Source organism: Amphimedon queenslandica, unplaced genomic scaffold, assembly GCF_000090795.2.
Source record: "Amphimedon queenslandica unplaced genomic scaffold, v1.1 AMPQUscaffold_13360, whole genome shotgun sequence".
Taxonomy (NCBI): domain Eukaryota; kingdom Metazoa; phylum Porifera; class Demospongiae; order Haplosclerida; family Niphatidae; genus Amphimedon; species Amphimedon queenslandica.
The window spans coordinates 33,882-56,058 of NW_003546404.1; the positions used below are offsets into that span (position 1 = coordinate 33,882).

The 22,177-nt window shown below is 36.2% G+C and overlaps 6 protein-coding genes across 8 annotated transcripts in view; 3 read left to right on the forward strand and 3 right to left on the reverse strand.

The window, feature by feature from the left end:
• The window catches only part of LOC105313046 (methyltransferase-like protein 25), a 5,674-nt gene extending 2,260 nt beyond the window's left edge, over positions 1-3,414 (forward strand). The window contains exons 3-8 of the mRNA XM_011406162.2: positions 385-1,222; positions 1,530-1,687; positions 1,777-1,820; positions 1,942-2,116; positions 3,115-3,189; positions 3,252-3,414. Of these exons, the coding sequence (XP_011404464.1) occupies positions 385-1,222; positions 1,530-1,687; positions 1,777-1,820; positions 1,942-2,116; positions 3,115-3,189; positions 3,252-3,344 (1,383 nt within the window). The 3' untranslated portion in view covers positions 3,345-3,414. The remainder of the gene's footprint in view (positions 1-384; positions 1,223-1,529; positions 1,688-1,776; positions 1,821-1,941; positions 2,117-3,114; positions 3,190-3,251) is intronic.
• On the forward strand, positions 3,413-7,458 carry LOC109582743 (uncharacterized). Of its 3 annotated transcripts, none has more exons than XM_019997651.1 (15): positions 3,413-4,757; positions 4,806-5,015; positions 5,064-5,205; positions 5,255-5,757; positions 5,818-5,900; positions 5,947-6,017; positions 6,074-6,221; positions 6,266-6,424; positions 6,471-6,535; positions 6,590-6,700; positions 6,751-6,835; positions 6,884-7,007; positions 7,046-7,143; positions 7,198-7,315; positions 7,368-7,458. In XM_019997651.1, the coding sequence occupies exons 1-15, from the start codon at positions 3,425-3,427 to the stop codon at positions 7,427-7,429; spliced, it is 3,312 nt and encodes a 1,103-aa protein (XP_019853210.1). In that variant the 5' UTR covers positions 3,413-3,424; the 3' UTR covers positions 7,430-7,458. The 3 variants fall into 3 exon arrangements, with proteins under 3 accessions (XP_019853210.1, XP_019853211.1, XP_019853212.1); XM_019997652.1 differs by having other exon boundaries at positions 7,049-7,143; XM_019997653.1 differs by having other exon boundaries at positions 5,821-5,900.
• Positions 7,459-12,122: 4,664 nt separating this feature from the next.
• LOC100633896 (bactericidal permeability-increasing protein-like) lies at positions 12,123-13,784 on the reverse strand. Its single transcript, XM_019997645.1, has one exon. The coding sequence runs from the start codon at positions 13,725-13,727 to the stop codon at positions 12,246-12,248; it is 1,482 nt and encodes a 493-aa protein (XP_019853204.1). The 5' UTR covers positions 13,728-13,784; the 3' UTR covers positions 12,123-12,245.
• A 120-nt stretch (positions 13,785-13,904) lies between these two features.
• On the reverse strand, positions 13,905-15,605 carry LOC105313048 (aminoacylase-1-like). The gene has a single exon (XM_019997644.1). It carries the CDS (start codon positions 15,577-15,579, stop codon positions 14,083-14,085), a length of 1,497 nt encoding a protein of 498 aa, XP_019853203.1. The 5' UTR covers positions 15,580-15,605; the 3' UTR covers positions 13,905-14,082.
• Positions 15,606-15,664: 59 nt separating this feature from the next.
• On the forward strand, positions 15,665-18,600 carry LOC100634023 (cAMP-regulated D2 protein-like). Its single transcript, XM_003387193.2, has 18 exons — positions 15,665-15,794; positions 15,851-15,880; positions 15,935-15,996; positions 16,041-16,101; positions 16,172-16,267; positions 16,319-16,369; positions 16,417-16,563; positions 16,613-16,762; positions 16,815-16,902; positions 16,951-16,991; positions 17,055-17,116; positions 17,165-17,213; positions 17,265-17,384; positions 17,436-17,543; positions 17,651-17,822; positions 17,894-18,051; positions 18,097-18,168; positions 18,427-18,600. Exons 1-18 carry the CDS (start codon positions 15,690-15,692, stop codon positions 18,487-18,489), a joined length of 1,635 nt encoding a protein of 544 aa, XP_003387241.2. The 5' UTR covers positions 15,665-15,689; the 3' UTR covers positions 18,490-18,600.
• Positions 18,601-18,638: 38 nt separating this feature from the next.
• LOC100633768 (hydroxysteroid dehydrogenase-like protein 2) overlaps positions 18,639-22,177 on the reverse strand; it is a 4,813-nt gene continuing 1,274 nt past the window's right edge. The window contains exons 3-8 of the mRNA XM_003387191.3: positions 21,990-22,158; positions 21,575-21,619; positions 21,305-21,408; positions 20,056-20,157; positions 19,563-19,760; positions 18,639-19,226 (exon numbers count right to left, since the gene is read on the reverse strand). Of these exons, the coding sequence (XP_003387239.1) occupies positions 18,796-19,226; positions 19,563-19,760; positions 20,056-20,157; positions 21,305-21,408; positions 21,575-21,619; positions 21,990-22,158 (1,049 nt within the window). The 3' untranslated portion in view covers positions 18,639-18,795. The remainder of the gene's footprint in view (positions 19,227-19,562; positions 19,761-20,055; positions 20,158-21,304; positions 21,409-21,574; positions 21,620-21,989; positions 22,159-22,177) is intronic.

Sequence of the window (22,177 nt, forward strand, 5' to 3'; positions counted from 1 at the left end):
TTTATTTATTATTTTATTTTATTTTTTAATTAAAAAATTTATTTTATTTTATTTTTTAATTGAAAAAATTTTTTTAATTAATTTATTTATTAATTTATTTTTTAGTATTATTTTGAATTTTTTATTTTATTTTCAATTTTTTATTTTATTTTAAATTTTTTTTATTTATAAATTTTTTTATTTGGCTCGCTTTTGCTCGCCCCATTTATTTTTTATTAAAGTATCTTATTTCATTACATGTACATGTGTTTCATATATAAATTGCCTTTTAATGCTTTAATTCCTTGCTAAACAGCTTACAGTAGTTTCTAATGCAGATCAAATGGAATTTTTATAGCATGTGTGAGCAAATACTGTATAATTTTATTATTATTATTATTATAGATGATAGACATTGGGAGTGGTAAAGGATATTTGAGTGAGACTCTTTCATTCAGTCATCAACTGAAAGTCGTTGGAATAGAATCACAGCCAGTCACGACTCTTGGGGCTTTGGAGAGATGTAGAAAAGTTGAGAAATTTTTTAAGAGCCATCCGAAAGAAAAAGTAACTTCTAACAAAGAAAAGGGAGATGAAAAGGAAGATAGGAAAAAAATAGAACATGGATGTGATCCATTTGATGATTTCGACTCACTTCATTTACCATTTGAAGAGACTTTAACATTATCTGAGACTGAATCAACTAGCCATGATACATTAACTAAAGACAATAACTGTATTAATAAAGGACTTGAGGATATTTCTATTACTACTGCAGTGATTAGCGTTCAGGAAGAAAATACCACACCAGTAGAAGCAGCAGTGTGTACTATAGAGTCTAGTGGTTTATCGAAGCAAAATGAAAACTGTGATGCCCCAAGTAACATAACTGGATCTCAAAATCCACTTAACAATAAAGAAATAACAGCATCAGATAAAGGAATGGACAATGATACCAGTACAGGAACTAATGCAGTATCAAGCAGTCACACTCAACCAGTACCTTGTCCTCTAACAGACTCATACACACCCATCACCCACTACATATCAGGCAGTGACAGCATTATTGATATAGCTGGAGGTGCAATAGACACTACACGACCTTTGGGACTAGTTGGACTACATACCTGTGGCGATTTGGCCTCTGTTATACTGAGGCAGTTCATTAAAGAGCCTCTGATACAATGTGTGTGTATCGTGGGCTGCTGCTACCATCATATAACTGAGAGAGAAGATGTCACAGGTACATATAATTATGTCATATCGTAGGGCGCCTTTTTTTCGAAGGCTATAGATTTTGTGGATTTTTATTTTGCGGATTTAATTTTAATTTTCATGAATTTATGCCGTCTGTCATCTTGTACTGTATTAATTTGATTTTTTTATTTTTTAAAAATCGTGAAATTTGCTAAATTTACAGCCCTTGAAAAAAAGCGCCCTACGGTATTGCTTTTCTTTCTATTCTACTTTTTGTTTATTTTGCTATTCCTCCTACTTTTTATTTTACCTTTCCATTTCTTCTATTCCTTTTTCTCATTTATATCTCACAGATGCTGTTCCTGGATTCCCAATGAGTCAGTTTCTAAAGGGACATGGTGCCTTTCTCGGTCGTAACACTCGTATGCTTTCATGTCAGTCTGAGGCTCATTTCTCTACAGTTACATCCGGTAAAGCACTTGAATCAATATTCTTCAGAGCTGTTCTCCAGGTACATGTATACCTATTTTAAACCAATGCTTAGGTGTAGATAATGTTTTCTGGAGTATTGCATTGTTATTTAATGTCTCTTCACATTAGGTAATACTTCAGAAAGAAATGAAGTTAATTCAAACTCCCCAAGAGTAAGTATTGTTAGCCATGCCATATATTAACTCTTAAGTTTATAATGAATGAAGCATGCAGATTCTAAAGGCCACTAAAACTAATTAATAATTGATGCACTTTATTTCTTAATTTATTCAGTGCTAGGGAGCTGTTAGTTGGACGGGTTAAGAAGTACAACAGTTTCACTGATTATGTTAGACGAGCTCTTAAAAGACTCAATATCCGAGAACAAAACCAACCATCAAACGATAGACTGGAGTATTATTATACATTGCTCCTTCCAAGACTAACAGAACTGCAAAGATACCTACAAGTATGTGCAGCATTCCTTATTACTGCTAATAATAGATTACAGAGATTATTATTCTGAAAAGAGGAACTCCCTCGGCTGTTTTAGTACAGGAGGGACTTTGGCCTGATTTCTGAGAAACTTCAAAAGTTCATAAAAATCCAATTTTGATCGGAATTAGCTCAAACTTTATTCTCAGCATAAAAACATGTATATGTATCACATAAAATCATAAAAATGGCAAATTCTTTTTGTTTCAATTTTGACAAAATTTGGCCCGAGACCCTGTACTATAGTACAGGGTATTTGGCCAGATTTTTGAGTAATGTTAAAAAAAATTTTTAACCCAATTTTGATTGGAATCAGCTTTAACTTTCTACGCAACATAAGTACATGTATATGCATCAAAAAAAAGCTATAAAATAAAGAATTTTCTCCTTTTGAATTTTGATGAAATTTGGCCCGAGACCCTGTACTATAGTACAGGGACTTTGGCCTGATTTTTGAGAAACAGAAAAAATTTGTAAAAAATCCAATTTTGATTGGAATTAGCTCAAACTTTATTCTCAGCATAAAAACATGTATATGTATCAGATAAAATCATAAAAATGGCAAATTCTCTTAGTTTCAATTTTGACAAAATTTGGCTCGAGACCCTGTACTATAGTACAGGGACTTTGGCCTGATTTTTGAGTAATGTTAAAAAAAATTTTTAATCCAATTTTGATTGGAATCAGCTTAAACTTTCTATGCAACATAAGTACATGTATATGTATCAGATGAAATTATAAAAATGGCATATTCTTTTTGTTTCAATTTTGACAAAATTTGGCCTCAGACCCTGTACTATAGTACAGGGACTTTGGCCTGATTTTTGAGAAACAAAAAAAAATTGTAAAAAATTCAATTTTGATTGGAATCAGCTCAACGTGTATACATATCAGACAATATTATTAAAATTAAGATTTTTTTCCTTGTAATTTTTGATAAAATACCATTGAGGTTTGTATTTTATGTATTAGGTGAGAGCTGTTATAGCTCCATTGATAGAATCACTGGTGCTCTTAGATCGACTGCTATTTCTACAAGAACATCAAGTAATATATAGATACTATTTTATCACCAAGCATTGCTATTTTACTATGTTATTTGTTTGTAGGAAGAATGCAATATCAAGGAGGCATGGCTCTCTCAATTGTTTGTTCCAGCAATATCTCCTCGCTGTATTGCTCTATCTGCTATAAGACATTAGACAATAATAATAATGATTATCATTAATGATTTATTTATTGGGTGTGTGGGCGTTGCCTTATCCTCTGCCACTGCCAGACAATGGATGATTCTCACAATATAACAGTTGCTCTTCGTCTTTTGGCTCCTTCTACTAATGAATCAGTCAAAGGAGAACCTGGTGAAGTCGTTAGACTGGAGGAAGGAGATAAGAAAGGAGTTTTAAAAGTAACAATAGGGGAGCTCCAGCAAGAAGAGAACGAGCCCCACCCATCACAACAAACAAGCAACTTGATCTTTGACGAAGTGTACTCCTGCTCTTCTGAGACTAAAGAGCAAGATATACACAAGGCAAGAGTCTCTCCGCTCATTAATAGTGTTCTTGAGGGATTCAACGGGACAGTACTATCACTAGGTAACCAATCAATGCTAGGGGATGCAGTACAGACTCAGAAAGGGCTGATAATCAGAGCTGCTAGGCAGATATTTAACACATTGAAAAGGCTCAAGAAATCCGGTGTAACAGCCAATCTTGTTGTACCATGCACCTTTTTAATGCTCTGTGATGAGACACTGTACGATCTCTTTCATCAGCTCCCTGGAGATAGGGTAGGAGAAATAAGAGAGAACAAAGGCCCAGTTTTAGAAATGAGTGAATTGCTTGATTGCATTACTTCAGAGGCAAAGAGAGTAAATGGAGTCAAGAAACTATTGGAGCATGGGCAGGTCATGATGGAAAAGTATCTGCGATGTCACAGCTCTGATTCACTTCGTCACACAGTTTTCACGATTGGCGTGAAATATTCAGAGTTTGGGTCTCTCTTCTCACCAATCAGTGGTACACTCTCATTCATTAGCATCAGCAAGCCTGACTTGCTTGATGTGAATCAATTATTGACCAGTCAAGAACTCCCAGCCACTGCCTGTAGCATTAGAGATTTCTTTGTCACAATAAGCACACTCACACAAACCTCATCATTACTACCAGGCACACCTGAATTGACTCACCGATCAGAAGAAGCAACCTCTGATGCATTAAAAGGCTCCAAACTTAAACCTTTATTAAAAGATGCACTGGGTGGTAACTGCAAGACACTTTTAATATGCAATTCACCTAGTGTAACACATTGCAGCAGTCACGAGCAGATTTTAAGTTCTCTCCAGTTGCTCTCGAAAGCAAGAAACATTACCAATAAACCAGACAAGACAGAGCTGGCAAAGAAGGCACTAATGGATGCTTACATGAAAGAGTTAAGGAAGCTCTATGGGAATGCCCCTGGTAAAGGAGGAAGGGAAGAGGGGCAGTTAGATGAGGTGACAAGTGATAATAAAGATGCTGAATTTGCTGCAAAGGCACTGGCAACAGCTGTCAGAGAAGGAAACGAATCTGAAGGCAGTGACAGTGAAGATGATGAAACTAGCTTAGATAAATCAAGTAAATACATATGATGCTATTTATTTATGTTTACTTATTTAACTCTAGTTGGTTCTGAGCATACCAAATCTGGCTCACAGAAAAAGATGAAGAGACGTTTTACTCTCAATATGTTTGGAACACTGGAGTCATCAGGCCCCCAGGAGACAACCTCGGAGGATCTCACAATAGAAGCATTAGTATCTGTAATCCAAGAACCTGACAAAGGAGTACCAAGGGCATTGACTGGAGCTTTGGAAGATGTTAAAATACACAGAGGTACATAGTATAATTCATAATATAAAATACTTGACTCTATTTTTACAGGTAAAGGAGCTGTTTTTTCTGGTGCAGATATCGTGACGTGGCTAGTAAAGAATATTGCTGGCGTTGAAAATGAGGAAGATGCTGAGAAAATCGGTCAGATTTTGCTAGACAAAGGAGCAATTTTTCATTCAGAAGGAGCAAGGTATATCTGATATTTTAATGCACTGTATATTAATTATTTATATTCTTAGTGTATTTTTCAATTCATCGTACCTCTTCTATTATGCAAGAGAGGCCCGTCAACTTGCTAAGCCATTAACCCAAGAGGAAATACAAGCACTTTTAGGTCATGGAAGTAAGGGCCCAAAGGAACAAACGCTAACCGCCGATCAAAGCAATCGCAACAAAGGGAATGATCTTAAATCCCCAGAAAGAGAGCAGTTCTTTAATGTTGAGGATACTATTAAGCCTATGAGCCAGAAGCTTCAACCAATTCATATATCATCTCCAACATCTCCTTCTCAGCCAATATCAGGTCCGCATCTGCTACCTCCACTTCAAAAGTCAAATAGCATCATAGAAGAGAATGATCCTGAACCTTCTACACTCACTGCTACACTTGTTCCTCAAAAATTGGTGGATTCTACTGGCTACAGTAACACGGAAGAGCCTGATTTCCCATCAGTAGAAGCAACACTTGTTCCACAAGCTGCCCAGCAGCCTACATCAGATGGACAACTAACTACAGAAGATAGTAAGATGAAAAATTATGACTAATGCCCAGTATTGACAATTTTGTTATTTTCACGTATAGCAGCTTCAAGTCATGAACATCAAAGAAATCAAGAACCAGATGACAATTATGATTATCTAGATGATGAAAATGCAGATCCTAAGGTTTGTTTCTAATCAGGATTCCAAAATATTTTCAATTTTCTAATAGACACCATCGAATGAAACAGCTCCAAATTTAAAAGCTTTTGAAAGAGTCCCAGATTTACAAACATTGGAAAGGTAAATACATCCTCTTGAACTATTATTCTAGTTATTGAAACATCATTGGACTTTAGTTGTAGTGATTATCCACATCCTTTACATTATCAAGCAGCGACAAAGAACGATGCTGGTGTCATAAAACACCTCATTCACTGGTATGGGGTGGACCAACTTGACGATAGACACAGGACTCCGCTAATGTTTGCTGCACTGGGCAACAAAGTAGATCAATAATGCAGACTTCATGCTAGTTACAGTATTTTTAGGCTACTTCATGCCGAACGTTACTGGAGTACGGGTCTGTTCCAGACAACAGAGATAAAAGTGGCTTGACAGCTGTTCACATTGCTTGCTATCATGGGCATAAAGAAGCACTGGCAGTACTTGCCAGTAAAGGAGCCAACGTTGCAATAAAAGACAAAATGGTAATATTAATATATATTATTCTATTTATTATTAGTATGACCGTAGTTGCACAGTGCATTTCATTGGAGTGTTGTACCTCCTACTACACACTGTCTAAAAATAGTTTTAAGGTAAATGATTATCCTTTTCAAGTATTAACACTCTAAGCTTGATTTAACTTGCAGATACTCACATAAACACAATCTTGAAAGAGAAGAAGACAAAAATGGTTTGACTCCTATCCACTGGGCAATTTTTTATGATCATCCAGAGCATTTGAAGCTGCTTTTACAAAGGTTCATTCATCACGTTTATAATAATACCGCATTAATACATTGTCATATAGGTGTACTGACCTAACAAGGGTTGACAAATGTGGACGAAATTTTGCTATTTATGCCATTCAAAACGAAAGGCTTCAATGCCTTGAAGTCAGTATCATTGATAAAATATTTGAAGTTTTATTTATAATTCCATAGTGCCTATTAAAAGCTTGTCCAGTATTTGCAGTACATTCAGACAAGCACAAATTGACTGCACTCCATCATGCTAGTGCTCTACCATCAGCTACATACCTACAAGCCTTACTCAACTCAATGACAAGTACTTATTGTCTAGCACAACTTTATACTGATACTTAGTAGGCAAAGGACAGCAGGTTTCCCTTGACATTCAGGACCAATATGGAAGGACACCAGTTCATTATGCTGCTTTATATGGTCATAGCGAAATATTGAATGTAAATTAAACCAGCCCTATTAATGATTGTGCTTATAAATGATCAATTGTACAGTTATTATTGAAGTATAGTGCTGATCGGAATCCTAAAGACTCTTCTGGAAGGACTCCTCTTCAATTGCGTAAAGCCTTTGGAATGGAAGAGAACAGAGATATTGCTGAGTTATTGGAAAGTATGTCACTTTAAAATGATACTATATATATATATATTACTTGTAATAATAGGAGAGCTTACAGATGGTGATAAACAAAACAGGGAAGAGTCTGCTGTGTGTATTATAATATAAAAATAATATTAATAACTGGACAATAAGCTAAAAAATAGAAATTGGCAGAAATCAATAATAATGTCAATAGATAATAAAATATATTTTGTTGTAATTTTTTTCAGACTTTGCTGTATGATTTGACTAATTTATGTATATATAGCTCTTTGATTATTCTCATTAAATACAGAGTTCCCTATAGCAGTTTCTAGTCTAGCTAAAACTAATAGACTCATATGTCTTTATTCTTTTAACTGCAGACATTACATGCATATACCTTATACAAATCCACTTTGTTGTATGCACATGTAATACATTTGTTGTAGGCAGGGACAGTTTTGCTTTAGAAACATGAGTCTAAGCAATTTTGCAAAGACTAAATTATAATTATTAGCAAAATAAGATGTTTACATGATACTGGGTTCAAATTGTGACCATGCATATTTAAATAATGTGTCATGCATCTCCCAAGACATTATTCATTCCACAATCATGAATCAACTTTGCTACAGAAGTGTCAACTTTTTCACAGCTATGGCTGAAGCCAGCCCAGATTCCTTCTCTCTCCTTGAGTACAATGCTAGGAGCTTTGATGAGAGCCTCCTCAAGGAAAGAAAAGAGAACCTCAAGAGAAGACAGAGACCATTGAACATACTCTGCCTAGGAATAACAGGCTCAGGGAAGTCTAGCATACTCAATGCAATGATGGGAGAGGTCCTAGCTAGAACACAGTGTGTCCCAGAGTCCTGCCAGTCTGAAATGGAGTGCCACATAGGACAGTATGAAGGAATAGAGATAAAAGCTTATGATACTGTTGGCTTTACTGGCTCTGCATCTACAGATAAGAAAATTCTTAAGAATATTTCAGAGAATGCTCCCATTGGTGGATACAACGTGGTGCTCCTTACATTGAGGATGGATTGTCGATTCGATGAGAAGGTCTTTCAAATGCTCTCACTAGCTGGAAAACTGCTGAAAACTGTAATGTGGCAGAGGACCATTGTAGTCCTTACATTTGCTAATGCATTTATAGTTCAGCTTGAAGAAGGATATCAGGGGTACAGCTTGAATACCGACGTTCAGAAGATGACAATAGAGAGAACAATTGCCAAGATAAAGGAATTATTTCAAAAGCACACTCGCCTTCATAAAGACATAACCAGCACTATTCCAATAGTACTAGCTGGTAGTGCAAATAAAAGAGATTTACCAATTGATTCAGACTGGCTATCAACGCTGTGGGACAATGTAATTTATCATTGTAAATATGAGCAGAAATCCTTCTTGAAGCCTTCGCTATTTAAACGTATCACTAAATCTTTACATTCTCAGAGATTTGAGAGCAACTCAGAAGAATTAACTGAAGAAAATCCAAGTACAGACCATCAAAAATTAAAGGAAAATGGCTTAGAAGCAGTAGAATTGCAAGATGACAAAGTAAAGGATATCATACAAGCAGATAATGAAGATCATTCTTATGAGGAAGAGGTAGAAAATGACAGTGAGAATGATACAGAACTGCCTAGTCTACAACTGGATGACTTCTTCACTGATGTCTTAGATAAAATGCACTAACTTTACCTATAGCATACATGCACTTAACTATTTACACTGTAGGTTATAAAATATTATTTTGTTTATAGCACAAGTGTATCATATTTTTATCATGCTTTTGATTTAATGAGAGTTATTATCACCACCCATGCTTTAAATAGCATTCATCACAGTATCATAATTCATAGCCTATCACAACAGTGCATCAGTGGCTCAGTACATGTAATATGATATGCATGTGCATTGTAAATGTGCATGTTGGAAATAGAAGAGTGATACAGACATTCAAATAACAAAGTTGCAAATTTGTAAATTAGTAATGAATCCCATCATAATTAAACTACAAAGTTACCATGAATCAAGATTTGAATATTATGACTTAACTATCCTTTAAAGTCCTTTATATGCAACTATTGTTGTAGTCTGTCCAATTCTTTTCCTAACAGTCTCAACATCATCAATAAATTGTTGAGCAGTGCCGTCTTCTATCTTCTTCCTCCAATCTTTCAATGATTCCTCAAGCTCCTCTGGTGTAGCTGCCGCCCAAATACTGCAATTAAAAATAATAATAATAATATCAAAAATGAATTCAGATGTTAGCTTTACCTTGTGGTGTTTCTCCATTCTGGGTCAAGTGGTCCGTTAACATTCAAGTATGTGTCCATTTTAATGATGGACTCATGACAATGAGCCAACACAGACTGTACTCTGAAACCAATCTTAGACAATCTATCATGCAATACACTAACAGGAGGGTACCTATAGTTAAGTAGAGTTTTATATAGAATACAACTATGTCAGATATTACTTTTCACTAAGACGTTCGGATGCCTTTGATACTATTTTATACATAAAATATGACTCAAGTAACTGCTCAGATGTAAGAGTATTGATGACAAAAGCACCTTCATCTTTTAATATCCTATAAACTTCACTTATTGCTTTGGTAGGACCAGCATACTCTGGAGGGGAACTACCTGATAGATGATGCAATACCTAAAGAGTAAATAAAGCAGACTCTAATAATAATATTGATTTTTATTCCCATTAAAACAGTCAAAATAATAAAGCCCATAAAACAATATGTTATCTAATTCTTACATGTGTACAAATGACAACATCACAGTATCTATCTTCCAGTGGAACACTAAGGGCACTTCCCTCCATTATCTTAACATTTGGTAGATGCTCGGTTTTCTTAGTAGCTTGCTCCATCATTCCTTTGTTATATTCAATACCAGTAATATTACCAACAAAAGGACTTAATGCCACTGCATAATTACCAGTACCACAGCCTATAAACAATGGGAGTATAATTACTAGCTACAGCTACATCATTTTAATAAAAATTACAAAAAATTAATTTAGGTGTGGTCAGGAGCCGACATGTAATGCAAATGCAAAACATGCAACTGTGCTCAAGCCTTATGGTCAAATTTACAAACTTGCATACAGTATGACCATAGATATGGACCCAGTCACTTTAGCAAGAGAGTCACATTATTAATTAGTACCAATATCAACAATGGAAGCTTCCTTTATTGATCTGCCTTTCATTACACGGGCTACTGCTCCAAGAATCACATCTATTCCAACTGCCTGCCTACCTATAAACGGATAGGGTTATACACACAGAACAGTTAGTTTTTACATGAGTCATAGTCTTTGGACGCTTTATTGTAATCTTCATAATCCTTGGAAGCCATTTCTAACAGCCCCTCCCTAAACAGACTTGCTAATTATGTTTTTCTGCATACACACAATTACAAATTTCTAAAGTCCTTTATATGCAACTATTGTTGTAGTCTGTCCGATTCTTTTCCTAACAGTCTCAACATCATCAATAAACTGTTGAGCAGTACCATCTTCTATCTTCTTCCTCCAATCTTTCAATGATTCCTCAAGTTCCTCTGGTGTAGCCAAAGCAAATATACTATGATAATTAGAAATAAACACAAAATTTATAAAAAATGAGGGACATAAATCATTCATAATTAATTTACTTTTTTACCTATTGGCCTTTCTCCATTCAGGGTCAAGTGGTCCGTTAACATCCAAGTATGTGTCCATTTTAATGATGGACTCATGACAATGAGCCAACACAGACTGTACTCTGAAACCAATCTTAGACAATCTATCATGCAATACACTAACAGGAGGGTACCTATTGAATATAAACTATAATTGTAATAATTTATATTAAAATACTTGTTGCAGAGATGCTTCGATGCTTTTGGTATTATTTTGAACATAAACATTGACTGGAGGATTTGATCGTGTGACAGTGTATTGATGACAAAGGCCCCTTCATCTTTTAATATTCTGTAAGCTTCACTTATTGCTTTGGTAGGGCCAGCATAGTCAGGGCCTGAGAGATGATGTAGTACCTAATGAGTATAAGAGAGGATTGCTCTTTATAATAGCAGTGCTATTAATTATTATGATTGAAATTATGTTAGATCTATGCATCAATAGCTTTGAGACTGCATTTACCATAACTCAAAAGATATAAGTCGGAATCAGCTAAAACTTTCTACATAGCATAATGGCAAAAAAAAATACTATTTAAACATGATGCAATACCTAAGAGTGCATAAAGCAATATTAACTATAAAAACAGTCAAAATAACTAAACTCTGCTATTGTAAATTCCTAGGAAAGAAAACAATCATATATGTACCTGTGTACAGATGATAACATCACAGTATTTGTCTTCTAGTGGAATGTTAAGAGCACTTCCCTCCATTATCTTAACATTTGGTAGATGCTCAGTTTTCTTAATAGCTTGCTCCATCATTCCTTTGTTATATTCAATACCAGTAATATTACCAACAAAAGGACTTAATCCCACTGCATAATTACCAGTACCACAACCTATAAACAGGACAGCAATTTTACAAGGTTCGTGCAAATTAAAAACTTTACCAATATCAACAATGGAAGCTTCCTTTAGTGGTCTGTCTTTCATTACACGAGCTACTGCTCCAAGAATCACATCTATTCCAACTGCCTGTCTATCTATAAAGGCATCTCAAGGTAAAGCTACATATAGCCAAACTGACTTGAGTCGTACACTTTGGATGCTTGATTGTAATCTTCAAAATCCTTGGAGGCCATTATACCAGTAACCATGCAGCCCCTCCCAAGACTTGTGCAGAAATTAATTTTTAAAAATTATTTTTTTTGTAGCCACAACACAGATGAATACAGCACACACTATAAAATTTTAGCTAGATCTACCACACAATATAAAATGCTGAATCAAAGGCATGCAATGTTTTTATTACACGTTGTATTTAATATCAGTAACAATCTTCAAGTATCCTTCACCAAGCATGACCTTTGATTTGGTTAGCTCAATCCCGTCAGCCATTGGTATCTCAAGCCCACTTCCTCCATGCAAATTAATAAATTCCATCAAAATTGGTTCACCGAGTTTCGTCATGACTTGATTAAGACCTTTAACATCAAGAGTGCCAACAGCAGATGAGATCACATTGAATTCGAACTCAAGCGAAGTTGCATTTCCACACATCACAACTTTCCCATTATGATGCTCCATCCACAAATCACCTGTAAGACTTCCAGTAAGTCCAAGCTTGGCTGCTAAAAGTGGAGCAACGGTGCTAGATTTGACAAACACATTCACTTCGCTTGCAAGCAATAGAGACACGGCTTTTGAGTCAATTTGGAAATGAGGTGGCTTGGTTGTTTTAATACTCAATATAATCCCCATATTAGGATAGGCTTTAAACAACGCTGGGAGAATGAGTCTAAATGATGAAGTATTGAGGGTTAATGGTGAATGCTCAGGAATAGAGTCAGGTGTGATGTTATAGGAAAGTATTCCTGATTCATGGTAGACCAGACCTGCAGTATTAGCAATATAGTCAGTGAACCATATACTCATCATTTCGTGATCTTTCTCGTTGCTCGGAGGTGGTAGAAAAGGAGGGCTAAAAGGAGGATCTTGAGGATTGGATATCAACTGGAACTCACCACTATAATCGATTGCAATGTATTGGTCTGAATAAAGCGGTGTATCAGTCAAAGCATAGTTAACCTCAACTAGCTTGTTAATTGGGACAGTCAGTGGTATGTTCTTTAGCATTTGATTCCCGTGATGATTAATAGCATTTTTAACGCCTTTACAAAATGCCGGCTGGAAATTTTTTGAGAGCATGTGATCAAAATCCTCAATGTGATCGACTGTCTTATAAACCCACTTTGAGCCGCCGTGAAACTTATGGTGTACACTAGAGACAGAAGCAGAGCACTCTGTTGTACTAACATTAGGATGGCCTTTGCTATCTCTAGTTAGTAGGACTCCAACATCAAAAGATACATTAGAAAGACTCACTGTCATATCAGTGCTTGCACTCACATGAATAATGTCATGATGGGAGTTGCTCGTATGTATGTGGCCTTTGACTTCAACGCTTATTTGCGATGCTTTGAAAGTGAGCCCTGACTGGCTTGGAGTCAAACTAGACACAGGTATGGAGAGAGTGTCTATGTGAAGCTTAGAGACAGTCCAGTGTAAAGTAACGTGACCAATCTTGTAATCTAGCTTGACCTTTCCGGAGAGATCTGGCAGGACGGTATTGCCCAGTAAACCCTCAAGGATGAATATGCCAGCCTTTTGAACATAGTCTAGTCCTTTTGAAGAGACAGCAATGCGTAAACCAGGGTCTTTACTATGAGCAGTAGTTGCTGCTATCAAACTCAGAGTAAGAGTTAGAACAAGGAGGACAATCGACTTCATTATTCTTTACCAAAAAAGACGTGTGGCTCAGTATAACTATGCAAGTGACTTATATAGCCGTTTCGCTATCAGTTTACATTGAAACTGAATGTAAATGTTTGTATACCAACTAGCAGTTTATCAATACCATAACATGTTTACTCAAGCTTCAAAGGCACTATATTTCTTTTCGGTTCCGTTTGATTGAAATAACATATTTTTTCTTTCAATATGCAACAAATAATCATGAAATAACTCAAACACAATGATAATCATCATTATTATTAGATTATTGTGGTTAATCTCATTAAAGCAGTATAATTAATACATAGATCATATCAGTAGTACATTAATATTAATCATACGCACAGTGTTACTATCTCTTGGCTCCGCACAACTCAGCTACTACATCAGCCAGCACACGGACTCCCCACTTGAAACCATCAACAGGAATACGCTCGTTAACTCCATGAAACAAAGCAACCAATTTCATGCCAGGAGGAAAACGAGTCGGAGTGAATCCCAAACACACCGGGGTCTTTGTGGGATGACGAGAATAATAAGTAAGGTCAGTCCCGCCAGGTAAGAGGTTAGTTATCACTGGTGCACCATTAGCTCTCTCTCTAATGACACTTCTTATAATATCAACCACTTCAACTATTTCAGGTGCGTTTGGATCCTGGCTATACGTATAGCGATGTTTGATCACCTCCATGCTTAATTCAGGAGCCATTTCCTCTCCGTTTGGCATCGCTCTTGGCTCAAACTTTTCCAGCCCAATAACAAATCGAAGGTCATCCAAGACGTCTTCGACTGTTAGTCCCGGAAGTATGCGACAGTCAACAGTCAAAGAAACCTCGGAGGGTATCTGATTAGCTTGATTACCTCCTTCTATTATAGTGGGGCTAGCAGTGTTATGAAGCAAAGGCATGAAAGCCTGATACTGCTCCATTTGGAAGGCCTTAGCTACAAGATTTGATAGAGTAGGGGAGAGAAGCTGTCGAAATAAAACCCTTTTTACCAAAGGCAGTTGAGCTGACACACTCTCTATAGTAGCTCGTCCAGCTGGTACAATACGTAATGGTAAAGGAGTTTTTGATAATACGTTGGCAACTGAGCCTATGGTACCCAGTGGATTATCGAAATGATAGACAGACGCATGTCCACCTGGTCCCTTAGCAGTTATCTTGATTAATGAAGAAGCTTTCTCTCCGATCATGACAGAAAACATCTCTTTTCCTTCGTTGTGAAGCGATATCCCACCCACTTCAGTAATGACGACATCAGCTTCGATCAATTCGGGTCTGTTTTCAACGAGATATTTAACGCCGTAAGTTGAGTCAACACGTTCTTCGTCAGCCAGTCCAGCAAAGATGAGATCCCGGGAGAGCTGGATGCCATTATCCTTAATGAAACAAAGTATCATCACGCACATGGCAGCCATGTGTTTCATGTCGATTGCACCTCGGCCATAAAGGCAGCCATCTTCCTCGTCTATCTCTCCACCGTAAGGATTATGCTTCCATCCTTCGGCTTCCCAGTTCTCTTTGGGGGCTTTGACAGTGTCTAGATGAGAGCTTAAAAGTATAGGGCCCCTACCCGAGGAGCCGTCTCCTTTTATGCGGGCTATTATGTTTCCACGGCCTGGTTTAGGCTCCACTACTTCATAGTCAACCTTGGAGGCGTCAAATCTCTCTTGTATGACCTTCACTGCTTCTGTCTCGGTACAGTCCTCGCCATAGTTTTGAGTGTCGATCCTAAGCAGTTCTTGTAGCAATACTAGAGCTTTCTCTTCAACTTGGGGCCACTCTGACATAAAACTGTCGAAGAAGAATTTTGAAGAGGAGCCTTGGCCTTCTTCATTAGCAGCCATTTCTTTTCAATTGTTTTGTGAATGACGATATGACATCATTCATTAATCATTATGTTAATTATTCATCAGATCATCATATCATCTGATCAAAAAAGGAGTGGCTCCAAAAGATGGTGCTCTGCAGCAACTTTCTCTTCTTCTTTCTCCTCGGGATAGCCTTGCCTGCTACATTTGGAGATCCTTCTGGACCAATAGTGACAACAAAGTTTGGAAAAGTCAGTGAGACTTTGCATGCTTTGTGGGGGCATGACTCAAATGACTTCTTCTATAGGTACAAGGCCTCACTGTAGACACAGCAAGGGTAAAATATTGATAATATTGATAATATCTTATATCTGTCATACATAACATGCAGATATTCAGATCAATACCATATGCAGGGCCAGTGAATGGTTCTAAGAGATGGACTGACCCAGTGTAAGCATCATTGATTCACATTATGTATTGTTTAATGAGAACAGGTTTCCTGATCCTTGGGATGATGTGTTTGATGCTACCAGAGAAGGTCTAGGATGCCCTCAGGTGATTACTATTATGATCATAATCAGTATTATTATTGATTTAGTATATCCATGCTACTTATAATTATTAGAACTGTGATCTACCAACGCCAAAGGTTTCTTGTCCAACAGTTCAAATTGAGAACTGTCTCCTTTTGAATATCTTCACTCCACTGAATGCAACAGCAGTAAACCATTGAATGTAATATCTTGCTATACTAGTGCTATACTTTCTTTAGGATCAGAATCTACCTGTTATGTTCTTCATGCATGGAGGAGAATTTGTTCAAGTAAATCTATACAATACTTGATCACGAAAATTAATTTAACTGTCAAGGGATATGGCGGTAGCAAACTGTATGACGGGCGCTTTCTTGTCAGTGCTGGCATAGTATTAGTCACAATTAACTACCGCCTTGGTGCCCTAGCTAATTTATTGTATGGGACTGGAGACAAAGAAATTAAAGGGAATTTTGACATAAAGGTATATATATAGGTGAATACTATTGTTTTATTGTATTGTTTTAATGCAGGATCAAAGATTAGCCTTGGAGTGGGTTAGGATGAATATTGCTGCATTTGGTGGCAATCCAAATGACGTTACTATAGCTGGACAGAGTGCTGGAGGAGTTTCTGTGGCTGTTCACATGGTAGCTCCTAAAAGCTCTGGACTCTTCCAAAAAGTCAGTCCATTACTGTATACACAGGGGCCATATGAGATTAAATTCATTATAGGCTATTATTGAGAGTTATCCATTTGCTTCACCACTGAAATCACCTGATGATGCAAGGAAACTTGGAGAAGACTTTGCAACTGCTCTAGGTAAAGCTATAATATTAGCTCTTCACTATTTTTAGCTTTGTCATGTAGGATGTGGCAAGAGTAATGATTATGACTGCCTTTACTCAAAAGTATAGCAAAAAATTTTTTGTGTTATTGATTCATTTCATGCACAATAATTCCCACACTACTAGACAATGACTGAAGTTGCTAAAGCTACTTCAGCTGTCAATTCCAAGATTGTTGATATTACAAAGTGAGTCAACAGCTTATAGTATGATTATTATCACAACAATAATTGCAGAATTCTTGAAATATTTTTACAATGGACACCAATAGTTGATGGAGAAGAGGTATATATACATTGTCAATACTTGTCTGAGATTGCCTTTTTTTTCTTATAGCTTGCTGATCAGCCCCTGACATTGTTTGAGCAAGGTAAAACAGCAGATGTTCCACTGATTATGGGCACTACAAGTCAAGAAGCTGTTCTCTTTGTGTATCGTTCCTTCAAAACTTTGGGTGTAAGCGTTACTCTAATTTTTAATAATTAAGTTTTCCATTTTTTCCCACAGGCACTAGAATATGATGCACTACTATTTGCACTCTACCCGCTGCATTTTGAAGAAATTCATAAACTTTATTCGCCTTCAAATGAAAGGGATCAAAGAAAAGTTGCATCTGTGAGACTTTGACTATAATAAATAATAATAATAATAATAATAATAATAATAATAATAATAATAATAATAATAGCAATTATATATTGTCACATTTAATTCCTCAATAGGTCTTTGGTACTGATGCTATTTTCACTTGCTCCTCATCCTATGCAGCTAAAGTCTTCTCTGCCTCAAAAGACAGCGTCTCACCAGTTTACAGATACATTTTTGATCACGTCTGGTCGTTTCCAGATGCCTGGGACCCAGACTCACTCTACCATGCCTGCAAGAATGCTTCCTGTAATACATAGCCCATGAATGGGGGCACGGAGATAGTAAAACTATATTACTATTATTACTTTATTTCTTAGGCCATGCCTCAGATCTGCCATTCATATTTCATACTCCTAGCATAAATGGGTTTAATTTCACCAGCGATGAAACGGCTCTCACTGACTCGATTGTAAGATACTTTACCAACTTTGTCAAGTATGGTAATCCCAATGGAGAATCTGCCAATAATAACGAGGTATGACAATTCTTAATGATCATATGGTGATGGATTATCCAACAGACTTTAGAGTGGACAGCGTATTCTGAAGTAGGGAAGTGGATGACAATCATCTTTAAGACACCAGCTAATGAGGTATCTTAAATACATTGTGTATGATGGAGAGTGTACTACGGAAATTTTGGATGGAATTAAATTTGGTGAATTTGGCGTTTTGATAGCCATTCACCAAAATAAAACCTGCCATTTTGATTCATTATATGCATCCTCAATGGAACTCGGCCATTAATTCGCCAAATTAAAATTTGCCAATTACCTAATTTCGAACAACTCGCCAAATTTAACTCCCTCCAAAATTTCCCGCTATACGGTATCTTCACTGTGTGTGTTTAGATGAAAAGTGAATACAGAGGTCCTTATTGCTCTGTTCTGGACAACATCGGATACAATCCTTGATTGATTCATTCATTTGCTTGGCTGCTTATGACATTGTTTTTTTAATAAATGTTTTATGTTTTTTTAATATCATTAAATGTTTTTACATTATTGCCGTGTTTATATTTCAAAGAGTATTTTAATAGCAAAATAACAATTGGCGACCTTACAATAACTATAACTACTTTAAAACGACGCAGTAACAAAATCTTATCATCACACACTATTGTGCTAAAAATAGCAGTAGTATTAAAATTAATTTATCACTATACTAGTAGACACTCTCACAAAGTCACTCTCAATATTTAATACCAGTCTAGTTCCTCTTTATAACTTTGATTTCACTTGTCCTAAAAGTTTATCCAGTTTCATTGCCAGCCCCATATTCCCCGATATCTTGAGTTTCCCGGTCATGAAAGCAGCTGTGGCATTGATCTTCCCTTGAAACAGCTCCACCATGTGCTTTGAGTCCATCGTGAACGTAACGTCAGCTGATGTATCCTCAGATACCTCTTGTATGGAGCCTGACCCGGTTTTTAAATCAAGGAGCCAGTTTCCGCTGTTCTCGCCGCTGAGTACAAAAAGGTACGTGGCTCCCATTTGTTTGACAATGGCTTCGCTGGCCATTGAGCGAATGCTGTTGAATATACCAGCAGGAGTATTAATGTCTGGAGGCGAGGAGGAGGAGGAGGAGGAGAAGAAAGAGTTCAAGTATTTCTCGGCCTCGTCTAAAAAGAAATCAGGCATTAGCTCGCTACCTGTGAATCAGGTAAGAAGGGACGGAGAGAGAGAGAGAGACAGACAGACAGACAGAGACAGAGAGAGGGAGAGAGAGAGAAGAAACATAAAAGTAAATATACAAAAAAGTAATGGAATATAATTTTCTAAAAGTACATGTAATATTATAGCTACAGTAGGCCATGTTCATATAACATGTAATACATAAACCATGGTTTTGAGGCAAGTATCAGTATAATGTAAGACCTTTGCCTCTCAATGTCTCCCCTCTGGGACTCAAGTCTTACATTACTGATACACACCTCAAAATGTTACATGTTTTACATGTAACATGTATGAATTAACTTAAACTTTACCTGGTGTAACACTATAAGGCTCCAGGTCAGACACGCCTTCTTTCCTAACCACATCATCATCAATCAGGAACTGGCCAGTAAGCTCACGACTAGGTTTAGTTAATATGGCGTAAGCTGCGTCTCCCATAATCTCTGGTTTACGAGCTTCACTGGTTCCAGATTCACCCATTAACATCTCAATGGCAGCAGTAGCAATACCTGGATAATAATGATAATAATAATAAAAGACTACAAAAGTTGTGGCAGCTATTTTGAAGTGGGGCAAATCCTACTTTGTAACGCTACCGCATTACTAACTAATAATAATAATAATAATAATTGAATTTTTTTGAAATATGACCTTACAGGTCTCATAAATAAATTAATATTAATTTAATTATAATATCAAAAAGGTCAAATCGCCCACACTTTTGATTAAAAATTGATGGTATGCTGACCTAACATCATAATGTAAGTCAGTCTTAATGCACTTATTGAAAAAAAAATCACTAACTTGTTCTAGGCCATAATGCATTAACAGCTACACCACTTTCCTGGAATTCTTTAGCCATGCCAAGGACACAGAGAGACATGCCGTACTTTGCCATTGTGTAAGCTAATGAAAGAGAGAAACAATGAAAGCATAAGGAATGTAAATACGCATAATAATTATGTTTTGAGTGTGCATAAGACTTGAACTAATTCTTATTACATTTTTCTGATACATATACATGTTCTTATGCTATGTATCAAGTTTGAGCTGATTCCAATCAAAATTGGATTTTTTATGAATTTTTAAAGCTGCTCAAAAATCGGGCCAAAGTCCCTGTACTATAGTACAGGGTTCTTGGCCAAAATTTGCCAAAGTGACTAGGAGAGAATTCTTCATTTTTATAAATTTTTCTGATACATATACATGTTCTTATGCTGTGTATCAAGTTTGAACTGATTCCGATCAAAATTGGAATTTTTATGAATTTTTAAAGTTGCTTAAAAATCGGGCCAAAGTCCCTGTACTATAGTACAGGGTTCTTGGCCAAAATTTGCTAAAAGTGACTAGGAGAGAATTCTTCATTTTTATAAATTTTTCTGATACATATACATGTTCTTATGCTATGTATCAAGTTTGAACTGATTCCAATCAAAATTGGATTTTTTAATGAATTTTTAAAGTTGCTAAAAAATCGGGCCAAAGTCCCTGTACAGGGTTCTTGGCCAAAATTCGCCAACGATGACCAGGAGAGAATTCTTCATTTAAAAAATTTTCTCTGATACATATACATGTTCTTATGCTGTGTATCAAGTTTGGAATGATTCCAATCAAAATTAGATTTTTTACAAATTTTAAAAGTTGCTGAAAAATTGAGCCAGCTGTTATAATAGTAGAGCAGAGATGATGGCTAGGAGATGCCTGATACATGCATACATACATTGTACAAGAAAATTGCATAATAATTATAGTAACTACTATAGTAAATTCCTTAGAAAATAAACAATGTACCAGTACATGTGCCTACATAGTTCTGCCTATGGTGGTCGGGGATGGTCGGGACAACCACTTCAACAAATGAACCAACCAGTTCATCACTTAGACCAACCATCCAATTAATACTAATAACCATACATAAAGCATGATATTGTAGTCTACTAGTATGGTGTACATAAATAAAAAGGAGCAATATTAGTCTCCAACCACCTTTAATTTTATTCTAGGCAAAACCCTGCATGTACATAGTCTAGTGAATTGTCATGGAGTTGCTTACCACAGTGATTAGCAAACCAGATTGGTTTCATATTCAATGGTGGGCTAATGTTGAGAATGTGGGGATTCTTACTCTTCAGTAAATGAGGAAGACACAATTTCGATCTAAAACATAATGTTAAAAAAATAATAATAATATTTAAAAAATTTATTATAATAATGATAGTTGTTTGTGGTTTCTTTCTTCCTCTAATAATAATAATAATAATAATAATACATATACATGTACATACATCCTTTCAGCTTGTGTGCATAATCTACATGTACTTACGTCAGGAAGGTACCTCTTGTATTGATATCCATCATTAGATCATATCTAGAAATAAAAATAAATAATAAATTATAAAATTTGAACAAGTACAATTACATGTACATGTATATGCATTAAATCTTAAGTCACTATTCTATTAAATAATATACATACATCAGGGATCTGCCTAGAATAAAATTAAAGGTGGTTGGAGACTAATATTGTTCCTTTTAAATTTAAGTACACCATACTAGTAGACTACAATATCATGCTTTATGTATGGTTATTAGTATTAACTGGCTGGTTGGTCTAAGTAATGAACTGGTTGGTTCATTTGTTGAGGTGGTTGTCCCGACCACCCCCGACCGCCATAGGCAGAACTATGATACATTTATATGTACAATACTAATATAATGTAGTGAATGATATGTCATACTTCTTCATTGTTGTATCAAGTGTTCTTGTGAGGCTGATGGCACTAGCATTATTGACCAATATATCAATGCCACCAAACTTCTCAACTGCTTTATCAACAGCAGCTTGAATCTGAGACTCCTCTCTTATGTCAACTACACAGGGTAGACATGAACCACCAGCTGCCTCAACTGAGAGAGAGAGGGAGAG